At 35.2% G+C, this 11,790-nt stretch overlaps 1 protein-coding gene across 1 annotated transcript; it reads left to right on the top strand.

Moving 5' to 3' along the window:
• Window positions 1-4,023: 4,023 nt before the first annotated feature.
• LOC113299373 (serine acetyltransferase 5-like) lies at window positions 4,024-5,405 on the top strand. Its single transcript, XM_026548394.1, has one exon. The coding sequence runs from the start codon at window positions 4,254-4,256 to the stop codon at window positions 5,178-5,180; it is 927 nt and encodes a 308-aa protein (XP_026404179.1). The 5' UTR covers window positions 4,024-4,253; the 3' UTR covers window positions 5,181-5,405.
• The last annotated feature ends 6,385 nt before the right edge of the window (window positions 5,406-11,790 follow it).

Raw genomic sequence — 11,790 nt, 5'->3', positions numbered from 1 at the left:
GAGGACTGACCAAACTTGCCGTCCTCAATGTTATCTGAATTCTTCACGTTTCCTAGAGGAGGAGCTGGCACTAAGAGGAATTGGAGATGAGATGCAGATTAACTTCAAAAGTGATGTTTGGGTGGCTAGATCGTAATCCAAACGAACGGGAAGGATAAATAATTTCAAATTCTTATGACATACAAGATATGTTGATGTGGATCCAATCCCCCAAAATCAGAAACAAGTCAGGATTGATGGGGGACTCCTGATCCTTTAATAAGAAGGAGGCGCTGTTTTTTTCAGAAGAGAGGGAGGCGCAAATAAGGAGGAGGATACTACTAATACTTATAACTTATATAAGGTATGCATATCTTCCTGTTGATGTTAGGTCTCACTTTGGTATCATTCATTTTAGGGTTCAGTTTGTTATAGTTTGATCTAACCGCTGATGATGTGGTGGACTGAACACAAGTGCTGACCTGAATATGTTTTACTGACCGCAAGTGATGTACATATGTGTGACTGTTACGTGTCTAGGATTTTAAAGGGTGTCATTAAGTGTGTATTTTGGAAATACGGCACAGACATCAATCATAGTTTCGGTATCAGCAGAAGCGCAAAGATGATGGTATAGGGTTTGCGATTGTAGATGAAACTGATGCAAATGATGAAAGTTAAGGGAATCTCCATTTTCTATAAAAGTTTAGGCGGAAAAAATGTGAATCCGCAGCAATCTACAAGAAAAAGAAACAAATTGTTTGAGTTCTGGTTTCCTCGTTAACAAAATTCTGGTGTCTTTCTTATTTCTTTTCCGCAATATATTTTCTCTATATAATTGAAATATTACAGGTTGTGCGTAAGTTCAATCAAATGTAGTACCAAATTAAGGTTTAAGTAGGAGACTTCTTATTGGCATTGCAAACTTATGTAGGCTGAATTCTTGTTGAGAGAAGTTAATTCTTGTGTGCAAAATCTTCCATGCTGGATAGGCATGGACCGGTCTCCCGATAAATCCACCTTACGACAATAACCATTGACAAAATGATCCATAACCCAAACTTATTTGAAACACATCTCAAATGAACCTCACCTTCGGCTCATCTATAGGCTCTAGGATGTCATGAGAATTCAATTGAAAAACAACAAACATCCTAGAAGAAAAGAAAATGTCACTCAACAATTCAATAAAACACGATCTAGAATTTGTAGCTTCTATATATTCTTTTTTCGCCCTAAAAAAAGTCTATAGTTTCTAAATGAGGTTTTGTTTTTGTTTGTTAAACTTAAGCTAATATATACAAAGTACACATGTTAAGAATGTTAACAAACACGTGGTTCAATGAGAATCTTGCTAATATAGCTGAGGTACACACCCAAGTATCGATAAGCGGGCAGGATGCCCTCCCCAATTTTAAACTGACTGCCAAAACCTACTTAAGTATATTTTCACATAAACTTTTAAAATCGGCAAACTATACCATTGACATAGGTAAATTGATTAACAAATGAGAACGACTATCTCCTTTTGTCCATCCTTAACTCTCTGCTCTTAAACTGATCCTTATGCTTACCACGAGAGGCGGGAATAATTTTTCCGCAATTAGTTTAGTCGAATCAGTCCTTTACAAAACACGATTGTTAATAAGGAGTAACAGTTTACCGGAAAGTACCAAAATCCATATAAAACAATACACTTTTCAGTTTGTCTTATATGAATTCTGATACCCCTTTCGAGAAGCACCTCATTAACAATGTTTTCTTTTAACATTGTTGTCTTTTGTTTAATAAAGGTCTTTCCAATTCCTAAAGGAACCGATCAGAAATGATGAGATTGCTTTTCATGGACCAGGTCGTGTATCAAATGAAGTTGAGTGCAAACAAAACATACATGGGTCACGGAAAATTAAAATTAGGGTCACCTTTAAGTGCCATGAAAATGACCATGGTCTCATAAGTATTATATCTAGACACAGATGGCAGCAAAATCGGATATTACGGGGATTTGTTTTTTAGACTTTGACTCCACAAATCTAGACGTACACATAAACTCTCCTAAAGTGTTGTAGTTTTTCCTGTTGCGAACACGATATCTTATTTTAGCTATAATATGAAAGGATACCAAGATTATCTTTTTTCCATCCCTCTTTTGGATGATGAACCCGAGGTTTTAACAAATTATCAAATAATAACAGAGACTTATGATAAGAAATTCTAGGTGATTGTTTTGTTTATCTATGGAGTTTTAAAATGAAGGGGAATTTTGCAACAATGTTAATGGATGCCGATTTTAACAGAAAAGGTATCGAATCAAAATCTATATAAGACAAAGTATATTTGAATTTTAACACCCTCCTTAGTAAATAAATATCTTTAGAAACTTATTATAAGGGTTCCCAAGATTTGGTTTTGAGGGCTCCTATGAATTCCACTATCCTAAATGTGGATGAGAGGACCTAATATAGGGACCCCAAACCTAAATCTAATTAATATAGGGACTTCAAGCCTAATTTTTCAATCCTAATTTAATCAAAACTAAACCTAAACTAAAAAGGGAAAAATTGCCTCCTCCGACCTCTTCTTGTTCACTTCTCCTCCTCCATCACCTCTACTCTTTTTCTTCCATTTTTTTCTTTAATGATGGTAATCATCGATTCTAAGCCAGTAATAGCTTTAATTAGGTAAGAATCCAGAAATCCTTTCTCTCTCTTTTTTTTTTGCAAAAGTATATCAGATTTGATCAAAATTAGGGATTTAGAAATTGGTTTCAATAGTGGATACGATTGGGAAAATATTGATTTCCCAACTGTAAGTATATTCTACGGTAAGGAAACCCAACCATATGTCAAATTTTCAAAAAAATAATCAAAACCTTTCCAACAATATGTTGTCCTGTTGTTTTCTACGGTTGGAAAACCTAACTGTAATTTACCCAGATTTTATCTACGATTGGGAAAGTATGAACTCCCAACCGTATGTAAAATATACGGTTGAGTTTTCTTACCGTAAGTTAAATTTTCAAAAAAGAAAAACACATTATCAGAGTTTTTGATTTTGATTTTCATGAACTATAAATCAAATGATTAGTCTAATCTTATTACTAATCTTATCACTAATTTTACTTAATTTAGTTAAACTAATCACTAATATTAACTAATCATTAGGATAAGGGGTTTTGGAGATTACTATTTGATAACCCGATTTTGTCATGTTGTGAGCCCTCAAAACCGAAATCTTGGAGCCCCTATAATAGGTTTATATAGGGCCATAAAAGTTGTGAATAACAAGAATTAGATTAAATTAAACTTGTATTAGTCGAATCAAATCGAAACAAATTAAGATGAGCCAATTTTTTTTATTATGAGTCAGGTTTTGAATGTATGTATCACACAAGCATGTGCATCATAACATATTTAGTCACTTGTAATTCTTACGATTTCGTATTCGTAAATGAATAGTTATGGGCGCTGTTAACTTGTATACCAGTATATAGGTTAAGAATCAATATAAGAAACTATTTTTTCTTTATTAAATCTTAACTTATATATCGGTATACAAATTAACAACACCCATAACTTATTAACTAAAATCGAAATTACTTATTTTAGAGCAGCCTCAAAAAATTCAACAAATCACAATTTGGCTAAACCACCCGATTCAATCGCATAATTAAACATAAATAACCTAGTTGGTCAACTGATTAACTCAACAATTAAACTAAAATAACCTAGTTATTCAACTAATCAACCCTTTTATCCAAGGTCACAAGCTCAATTCCTCGCATTCACCATTTCTAGAAAAAGTAACATTCAACAGAATAAACATATAGATAAGATTTTAAGGGAGAATGATGGATACAACTCTCCACCTCCAACAGGCCCATAAAAATCTTCAATCTTAATACATCAAAGGTTGCTACTCGAAAACATTAAAGCAGTACGAAGAATTGAGTTTGTGACCTTGCATACATGAGTTAATTATTTTTTGAACGATATTCTGAACAAATTTAATACTATTAAAATAAAATAATTGGCCACAAACTGGAGAAATAGAAAAATTGGGCCACAAATTATAAAATCCTAGATTTGATCATTAAAAATAAAATCCATTCAAAAAGATTCCTCCTCCCTAAGATTTTTCTGTCGTAAATGCAATAAACAAGAAGTTTGAAGGGTACTTACAGGAATCCCAGATGAACCTCATATCCTTTCATCTTCCTCCTCCATTGAATTCATCATCATCCTCATCCCAGAACTCTGCTAACATACGCTACCATGATGCCAGGAGGTGAACTTCTTTATCCTTCACCGCAACATCAACCGGCAACACCACCGCAGCAACCACATTCTACAATAATCACAACAGCAACATCAGAATTACTAGAAGATGAAACATGGGTTTGGTCTCAAATCAAAGCAGAAGCACGTCGTGATGCAGAATCAGAACCTGCTTTAGCATCATACTTGTACTCAACCATCCTCTCACACTCTTCTCTTGAGAGATCATTGTCGTTTCATCTAGGTAACAAACTCTGTTCTTCAACCTTGTTATCAACGCTTCTGTATGATTTGTTCTTGAACTCGTTCTCGACGGATCCCGATTTACGTTCTGCAACTGTGGCCGATTTAAGAGCAGTCCGAGCTCGTGACCCAGCTTGTGTGTCATACTCACATTGTTTATTGAATTACAAAGGATTTTTAGCATGCCAAGCACATAGAATTGCACACAAATTGTGGATTGAATCTCGTCGGCCTTTAGCCTTAGCATTACACTCTAGGATTGCGGATGTTTTCTCCGTGGATATACATCCTGCGGCGAAGATTGGGAAAGGGATATTGTTTGATCATGCTACTGGGGTTGTGGTAGGAGAAACTGCAGTGATTGGTAACAATGTATCGATTTTGCATCATGTAACGTTAGGTGGGACGGGGAAATCGGGAGGCGATAGGCACCCGAAGATTAGTGATGGGGTGTTGATTGGTGCTGGGGCGACTATACTAGGGAATATCAAGATTGGTGAAGGAGCTAAAATTGGTGCTGGGTCTGTTGTGCTAATTGATGTGCCTGCAAGAACTACAGCTGTGGGTAACCCTGCTAGATTAGTTGGTGGGAAAGAAAAACCTTCTATGCATGAAGATGTACCTGGGGAGTCTATGGATCATACTTCTTTTATATCTGAATGGTCTGATTATATCATATAAACAATGTCTAAAACATACAAAAAACTGTTGTTAGTTTCATTTGTTTCAATAAAGTTTAAGGTATTTGATAGAGTTTTTGTTGTTATGACTAAGAACTTGTCTTTTGTTTTGGAAATTAGCTTTGTCAGATACTGCAAAGTGCCGTTTAGTTTAGATTAAAAATTCTGTATTAGATGGTTTGTAGTGCATGTTTGTATGGAAATCTGGGAAGTTTTGGGTTTGGAACTTGAAATGGGATGTGGGGGATTGACTGGTAAACTGGATTTTAGTGATACAGTGTTAACATATGAGCATTTTGTGACAGAGGAGATTAGTGTTCTGTTCTGGTTGTCAAGTAGATATAAGAATTCAAGATTGTTGATGTTTTACTGATTTGTGTTACAAGGTTCTACAGGCTATAGCTTTAGAAAGTTTTCATGAACATACTGTAATAATTTACAAGTTGTAGAGGCTGGTCATTATTCAACTCAACACTGCTGGTATGAGGTAAAATGAGGAAGTGAAGATTGAGTAGGTAAAATGAGGAAGTGAAGATTGAGTAGGTAAAATGAGGAAGTGAAGATTGAGTTTTGGTGAAAATTTATTGAATTTAGTTGTCCAAAGGTAAAGTTTGTCAGCTTTTTATTGAAAGGGGTGGATTCTCATCTCTGAATTTGACTACTACTTTGATTTTAAGTGCTTGACTGCTTCTTGTTGTTGGTGTTAGAAACCTGAAACTTGATATGGGTAACTGGGATTTTTATTTTATTTTTTTTGAAAGGTAACTGTGATTTGTTGACTGAATGGTTAGTTGAACTTCTTAATTGGGATTATGGGTTTTCGCAGTAGTTTGTTGAGTAGATGGAGGAAATGAGTATTTTGATGCTGCATTAATGTGCTGTAAGGATTTATAACTTTAGAGTAGATGAGTAAGGTTTCTTGATATAGTTGAGATGCAGATGTAGTGAGTTTATTGAGGTTGCGCAGGTTGTACTTTGTAACCAAGAAAGCATTTGGTTCCAAGTGATATTCAAATAGATAGGATGTAAACACAGGACGTTGGACCAAATGAACACAGCAATAGTTAGTGTGATGGAAACTTGGTTATCCCATTAGTGAAAATACAGTATTCTGGCTATTGTGGGAATGGACCAATGAGTTCCTCTAGTCCATCACCAGAATTTTTGGGACGGTAGATTAATGTTAGCCAAGGTCAAAATAAAGTAAATCCCGTTCTTGGGTCCGTTCCTAAGCTATAAAAGCCGAGCAACAGGGTATGGATCCCTGATCGGGCTAATCAATTGTGACCGTACTTGGCCGTATGGATTTTGGGAAGCATTACTAGACATAGCTAATGGCATGTACCACTTTTCTTGTAAACATGAATCACTCACTACTCAACAGTCAAAACCAATATTCAATGTTGTCGACGTCTTGAAGGGAGTGTGTTCTTCTTCTTTAATGCGATTTCAAGACTCAACTCCCTCTCTCTCAATAATACTAACCTTCGAGTAGTCAAATTCAAAATCTCCAACCTGTCTAGTTTCCTTCGGACGAATACATTAAAAACTTATAAATAACCACTCAATCACTCGACACCCTTGTATCAACACAGTTACTTTAGTAATCTGAACAGCTTTTATCGTAACTAATTGTAATTGTGACCATACTTGCTTCAATATGGCGTTACAAGTACTGAAGGGTTTTGCTATGCATTAGTGCTTAACTAGAATCTAGATATAGCAAATGGCATGTACTACGTATCATTTTTCTTGGTACATGAATCACTTTGCAACGTTCCAATACTTGGAGCAGTTTCTATGGAATGAACAAACTCAGAATTTGTTCATTTTGCTCCCATTATGGGATGAACAAACATGAAAAATGGATGTTCAAATCAACAAATCTGTTGCTTTGAACATTGAGTCGGAACATCCAGCGCGCGTCTGTGGTAAAGCCGCGCGACGTTGCCAAAAACGCTGGCGTTGGTTCTTCCAACGCACGACCATACCAAAAGCGCCATCGACATTTTCATTGACGCCCGCGACTCTTGGATTGACGCCAAGTACAATCCTGATTACTTTACTACTTTTTAATCTTATTTTATCTCACTATATTCTATTTTATCTCACTTCAGCATATTTTATCTCACTTCAATCTTATTTTATCTCATCTAAATATTTTATTTTATTTTTCATCTTTATCCTACAAAACATTCTATATTAAAAAGAAATAGTATTGGGGCCCTAGAAAATCAAATCTGTTCATTTTGACATGCTTTACCATAATGGAGAAAGCCATCCACGTGACTCAACAAAATTTTGAGTTTGAACATTACCCTAGTAACCGTTCTTAATGTTGCAAAAGTCTTGAGGAATGTGTCCTTTAATTTAATTTGAAGACCCAACTTCCTCTCTCTCAAGAATACCAACCATAAAGCAACCAAATTCAAAGTCTCAAGTCTGTCTAGTTTTCTTCCAGTTAATACAGAACATGATGAGAAGCTTATAAATACCCTCATTTCTACACTTGCCCTCATTGTTCCAGTTAACTTCTTGCTTCTTACTAACAATGGCATCTGAAACATCAAACTTTTCTTTCACAACTAGATTCACGTGGAAGATTGACTTATCGAAGGTGGAATCTCATGGTGGACTTTGGTCTGATGTGTTCTATGTTGATAGTTTTAAATGGTACTGAATGTTTACTACCAAAACGGTCCAAAATCATTGCTTTTGTTTCTTTTTTAAACGGAAAATGGATCATTTGTCCAAATATTTTTAAAACATGGTTCAAATGGACGAGTAAAAATTATTGTGGGTGAAATGGACACAAAAAATATAGCAAGATGAAACTGGATTCATCCTGACTTAAACTTAAAAAAATACTAGCAAGGATGAAACTTGATGCATCCTGATGTAAATTTAAAATAAGAAAAAGTATTTGAAAATGGATAGGATGAAACTGTTTACATCCTGGTTATTTTTACATTTTTGTCCATTTAAACAGTATCAAAATCTAAATGTCCTTTTTACCCAGGAATTGTTGATTTTGTTGTTTTTAACTAATTTTGTGTTTTTTAAATGGGTGCTTTAGTCTTGATTATTATTAAGATATACTAATGCTCGAAATTTTCTTTTGATTAACAGGCAATCGTTCATTTGTGAAGGGCGAATGTTTGAAGGCTTTTCATTGTTTCTAATCCCTTTTGACTTGACCGAGTCTGAGTATACGGAGTACAGTTTTGCCATATCTGGTCAAACTAATAACAAGTTCAATGTGAAATATGGTATGTTAAATTTACACTCAACCACTATTATATTTCTGGTTAGATAATCGCATTACTTGCTTTATCTCGATCATATGTTTTCTGGATTATGCAGAAAGTAAACACAAATTCACTGTATCCAATAATAGCGGCAGGGGTAGCCCAATATTCACGCGTCCTGGTTATCAAGAAATTTACGACTCTGATAAAGGGTATGTCGTAAGTAGGGCTGCACATGAGACGGTACAGTCCGGGTTTCTTATGAACCCGGTACCTGTATCTGGAGTTGACCGGGTCTTCATTATGAGGACATGTACCTGTACATGTACCTGGAGTTGTACCTGTACCTATAAGACCAGTCCGGTATCGGGTTTTTACCTTCAATATTTGTTGCAAAACATAATCAATGACACTGAAAGTAGAAATTGAGTGATACCAACATCACACAACACCCAAATTTTGTTTGAGCATTAACACAAACAGGTTGTCTGCATAAACTCGCTTCACAGACAATTGATTGCATAGATTACAAATTAAACAAGTAAAAATAGAGAACATCAAACAATCTGCATTAAAAATCACAAGGATTTTTTATTAACACAAATTAGAGAGTACCCAACTCAACATTCTAAACCCAGATCAATTCTTCCTTTCTCTGTGCATGATTCACTTCAACACCAACTCCACCATTATCAGTCAACTCCCAGAAACATCAACCTTATTCTTGAATCAACCTAATACCCATCACGGAATCAATTCATCTCTTCAATCAACAGAACCCTTTCTTCAATTTCAGATTCTGATACAAACCCTAGTTCCCATTTTCAAAACCCTAAATCAATCTATACCACCCATGAATCAATTTATTACAAATCAAACATACAACTAACCAAAACCCTAAATAAATTTATAACTAAATTACCTAAAACTAAATGACTTACTTGTAGAAGAAGGAGAATAAAGAAATAAAAGAAGAGGAAGAAAAAGATGATGAAGAAATCTAAGAAGTTAATGAACCATTTAGTAATACAGCCGGTATCGAAAGAGATGAAGGTGGTGGACTCGGTGATGGGAATATTGACGTTTGATTGCCGGTTTACTCGGTGGTATTCGTTTCTGTGGAGAAAATGAAGGTGGTGGTACAGAAAAAAAAGAAGAGAGCATAAAAAGAGATGAAGCGAGTGAAAGAGGTAGTTAGCGTTAACCTAAAATCAACAGCCCAGATTAAAATCTACAAATTTTATCAAGGGTGTAAATTGATCGGTTCTATGGGTACCGGGGTGGTCGGGAATCATAGCAGAACCAGTACCTGTCCCGATATACACTGGTTCTCATATCCTATTCCCAGTCCCTGTCCCGGCTACTCCGGTTCCGATTCGGTACGAGTCCGGTTTTTCGGTTCCGGACCGGTACACCGGTTCCAGGCCGGGTCTTGTGCATCTCTAGTCGTAAGTGAAAAATACTAGAACCCCCTTACTATATGGGTTCAATATATTGAAGCCCCATTAAATGGATCCTTCACTGTCAACTCCATTCTTTTCATTTTTTGATATTTCTAAACCCAAAACTTTATAATTCACGGCTTGTTAATATAGTTTTTTTTTTTGGGAGGATTTGGTAATGACAAAAATACCCTTTACTATATATACCTAATAAAACTAGTTATTGGGTTCGATTCCAAATTCATTTTGTTTTTCACTTTCTCTCTCTCGGCTAAAGAATTCTAGGGTTTCTAGAGCTTCGTGGATCTCTGGTTCAATGTCTAATGATGATGTTTATGGATCTCCGCTCGAATATCACCTCCATTCAAATGAAATAGTGATGAGCAGATCTGAAGCAGAATCTTGTCAGTGTCAACAAAGTGATACGAACCTAAATCTGAGCATAAAGAAACTTGATTCAATTCAATTGAAGAGAAACATCTGCGAAATTGAACCAAAGTAAGTTTAATCTTTCCGTATCCTTTTTAATTTAATTGAGAGCTTTACTCTATCAATCTCGAGTTGAAATCAAAATCTCTGAGATTTGATTTTAAAAGTTTTGAAGAAAAATGAAAATTAATCTCGATTTCGTTGTATAATCCTTGATCAGAGCTTAGATCTTTAATCATGAGAAGGATGAGCTTGATTATGCATATAAGTATCATCTTCACTCATTGAGAGATTTTATTTTATTGATTTCAGAAAAGGATTTTAGGGTTTTCAACAAAATCGACGTAATCTTAATTTGTAGCTCCGATCTATAAACTGATTTCAGAATTGATATCAGCAAATCATCGTCTATATTACCCATAGATTTAACTTTAATTTCAACCACTCTTAATTTTCGATTTATTTTTGTTCTTGATAGATAATTTTACGAAATTTATTTTAAATTGTTTAAACAATAACAACATATGTAATTTCATGACACAAATTATTTATCTAATTGAAAATTATGCTTTCATTTTCATTGGCAGTTCAATCTTCAACCATAGTTTGATTATGTTGGAAGAAACCTTTTCTGGAAATGATATTTGTTGGTGGTGGTGGCAGAGGTGCAGGTTTTATGGGGGATTTTTTACCTGTTGAGTGGTGGAGAAGTAAGTGGAGGTGTCATATTCAGTAGTGGTGGTGGAATTGTAGAGTGTTTCAATTGTTCTATTAAATCTGTGATTCTAGGAGGTGGTGGTGGAGGAGGTGCAGGTTATAGATGAGGATTTGGAGCCAATTGTGCTGGTGTTTTCAATGTCAATTTGTATATAATAATGTGTTTGTGTTGCTTGCAGGAAATATTTGGTATGTGGAGGATCTGCAGGTAAAGTGAAAAAATAGGGCTTGAAATCAGGTAAGTTAGTTATTAGGATTGATTTTAACTTTTAATTTGAGATAATATGGCTTAGGTTGATGTCTGTTAAAAATATATATTTATATTATGCATTTTTTATGTGTACCAACTTACATTTTTTTTTGATGAACAGGTAGGGGAGGAACCGCATGAAGCAAGTTTAGGATATCCTTGGGTCTACCAGTAGCAGAACTGTAAACTGTGCTGATAATACAGGAGCTAAGAATCTGTATATCATTTCAGTGAAAGGTATTAAAGGTCGTCTTAATAAATGGCCATTTGCTTGTGTTGGTGATATGGTTATGGCTACTGTTAAGAAATGGCGTGGACTTATTTCAGGATGATAATCGTTATATTGCCGGAAGAGGTGGACATCTGACTTTGAAGCGCGCTGAAAAAGCTCGTGCAGCAGTTAACAAGCTGCCAGGTAAATATTCAACACTGTATATTTCTATTATGGGGCTTGTTTAGTTAAATGAATATATTGTTCTGAACTTCTGAGTGAACTGTGGTATTTTGCAATGGGGGAGCATCAAT

This window comes from Papaver somniferum, chromosome 7 (assembly GCF_003573695.1).
Source record: "Papaver somniferum cultivar HN1 chromosome 7, ASM357369v1, whole genome shotgun sequence".
NCBI classification, from domain to species: Eukaryota; Viridiplantae; Streptophyta; class Magnoliopsida; order Ranunculales; family Papaveraceae; genus Papaver; species Papaver somniferum.
This window is presented reverse-complemented; position numbering and strand designations above follow the sequence as displayed.

What these genes read in the sequence shown, in the direction of transcription:
- LOC113299373 (XM_026548394.1), top strand. Translation starts at nt 4,254, where the DNA reads ATGATGCCAGGAGGTGAACTTCTTTATCCTTCACCGCAACATCAACCG.